This window comes from Octodon degus, unplaced genomic scaffold, assembly GCF_000260255.1.
Source record: "Octodon degus isolate 3935 unplaced genomic scaffold, OctDeg1.0 scaffold00009, whole genome shotgun sequence".
In the NCBI taxonomy this organism is placed as follows: domain Eukaryota; kingdom Metazoa; phylum Chordata; class Mammalia; order Rodentia; family Octodontidae; genus Octodon; species Octodon degus.
Genome location: NW_004524585.1, coordinates 10,300,665 through 10,302,950, shown reverse-complemented (window position 1 = coordinate 10,302,950; position 2,286 = coordinate 10,300,665). Strand labels below are relative to the sequence as shown.

General features: G+C 48.4%; 1 protein-coding gene across 1 annotated transcript in view; it reads right to left on the bottom strand.

Annotated features, from left to right (window-relative positions):
* The window catches only part of LOC101560136 (maestro heat-like repeat-containing protein family member 7), a 29,734-nt gene extending 27,621 nt beyond the window's left edge, over positions 1–2,113 (bottom strand). Inside the window, exon 1 of the mRNA XM_023707413.1 lies at positions 1,936–2,113. Coding sequence (XP_023563181.1) covers positions 1,936–2,113 — 178 coding nt within the window. The remainder of the gene's footprint in view (positions 1–1,935) is intronic.
* Between the last annotated feature and the right edge of the window lie 173 nt (positions 2,114–2,286).

The following is a 2,286-nucleotide window of genomic DNA, read 5'->3' as shown; positions in this document are numbered from 1 at the left end:
TATATTATATATTACAGGGTGTCATGATCAGACTCATAGTGATTCTCCTGTTTTTAGCCTCCCAAGAGCTGGGATTACAGGCTTGCGTCACCATTGCCATCTCAGTGTGCCCCACGGGCAGAGCTGGCTTGGCATGCTGGGGATTGAACCCTGGTCACTGTGCTCTACCTAAGCAGGCATTTTAATCCACTGAGCTATCAGGCTGGTCCCTGTTTTTGTTTTAAATATTGAGACAGAGGGCCAGCAAGATAGCTCAGGGGATTAAAGTGCCTGCTTAGGCAGAGTGTAGCGACTGTTCGATCCCTGACATGTGATGCCATCCCCACCCATGGAGGACGCTGAGATGGCAACTGAGACTGGGCATGGTGGCATGAGCCTATGATCCCAGCACTTGGGAGGCTAAACATAGGAGGATCACTACTAGTCTGATCTATGTAGTAAGGCCCTGTAGACCCCATAGACTGTCCTAATTACAGAAAATAAATAAATAAAAAATAAAATAAAACTAAAACTAAACAAAAAGGCTGGGGATGCAGCCCAGTGCAATGGTCTTGTGGTACAATCCCTAGTACCCACCCCCCAAAAAAGTCAAAAATTTTGTCCCAGAGGGCAGGCCAAATAGTTCAGTGGATTAAAGCGCTGCAAGCAGGTGAAGGGGCCAGGAGTTCAATCCCCAGTCCTGCCTTGCTGGCCCTGTCCCCAGGGTGTACTGAGATGGCACTTGAGACCAGGTGTGGTAGTGTGTGCCTGTAATCCCAGCTCTTGGGAGGCTGTAAACAGAGGGATCACTATGAGTCCAATTCAGTAGTGAGAACCTGAACACCCTGCAGAGCCTTCCCTAAAAAAAAAAAAAAAAAAAAAAAAAAAGACAGAAAGAATCTTGGCCTGAGCCATCAGAATGATTGAGTTGCCATTTGTTGACATGGGGAGTTCTTACTGCCTCCAGCTGGTAGTAAAAGCAAGGGTTTGGTTTAGAATGCATTAACTTTGAGGCCCAGTGAGACAGCTCAGTGGACTAAGCACCTGCTTAGGCAAGCGCAGGGAGCAGGGTTCCATTCCTAGCACCACATGCCATGCAGGCCCCACCCCTGGGTGCACTGAGCTGGCCACCAAAACCAGGTGTGGTGCCAAACACCTGTAATCCCAGCACTGAGGAGGCTGAAAACAGGAGAATCACTAGGAGTCCAATCTGCGTAGTGAGACCCTGTACCAAATAGATTTAAAAAAAAAAAAAAAAGTATTAACTTTAAGAGGTCTACTGGACACCTAGAGTGGGATATGAGAACTTGGAATTTAGGCACTATGGCTCTGGGTTTTTTGTTTTTTGTTTTTTCAGAACTGGGAATTGAACTCAGAACCTTGTGCTTGCCAACGAAGCACGTTTTCCACTGAACTGTGGCTCTGGATGACAGATCTTACTAAGGTGTTAGATTACTAGTGGCATCTGAAGCTCTGTCTAGAAAGCTTCTGATAGGGTATGGTCAGTACCAGGGATTGAACTCAGGACATTACACTTGCCAGGCAGGTGCTTAAGCCACTGAGCTATATCCCCAGCCCATCATCCAATATGGCTGAAGTCCTTAAAAAACAACAGCTCATCTTCCCAGAGACCACCTCCCTCCTTCTTCTCCAGCTCAGCCCAGGGTACAATTTGCTTTCACCTTTCCTGCCACCTCAGGGAAGGCCCCAAGCAGCTCCTCAGATGTATCTAAACATCCCCCTCAGCCCCCTTCCCCCCCCCAAAAAAAAAAGGCCATAAAAGCCTCAGCCTCACTTTGTTCAACTCCAGAGAATTCCTTATCTTCCCAAATTTTCTCCGTGTCCTCTAAGATAATGAAGCCCCTTTCCCTTTTCCTTCTGCCTGTTTCTCTGCTGTGACACCATCAAAACCTATCAGCTTCCACCCAGGGTCTTGACAATGTCCAGTCCCCAGACCTGTACTCATTCCATGACCTCTTAAGTTTGGGCCACTTTCAAGGTGCTGCAGTGAGCTGAGGTCGGCCATATCCAGGGCCAACTGCTCACCCCGTAAATTTGGATTCCAAAAGTCACGGTAGGTTGACAGCTGAAAATTTACTGTGTTTGCTTTTTGCCTGTGAGAATGTGGATTCATCTGCACGCGCGGAGAGGGAGCCTGGAGCTTGCACGAACAGCAGCCAGGTCTGGCAGGAGAGAGCCTTCCTGGTGATGCTGCTTCTGCCTTCCAAGGTGAAGCTGCAGGAGGCAGACCTGGACATTCACAAGAAAAGGAACTGGCTGGGCAGTGCCCATCTCTGTCTGCTTCCC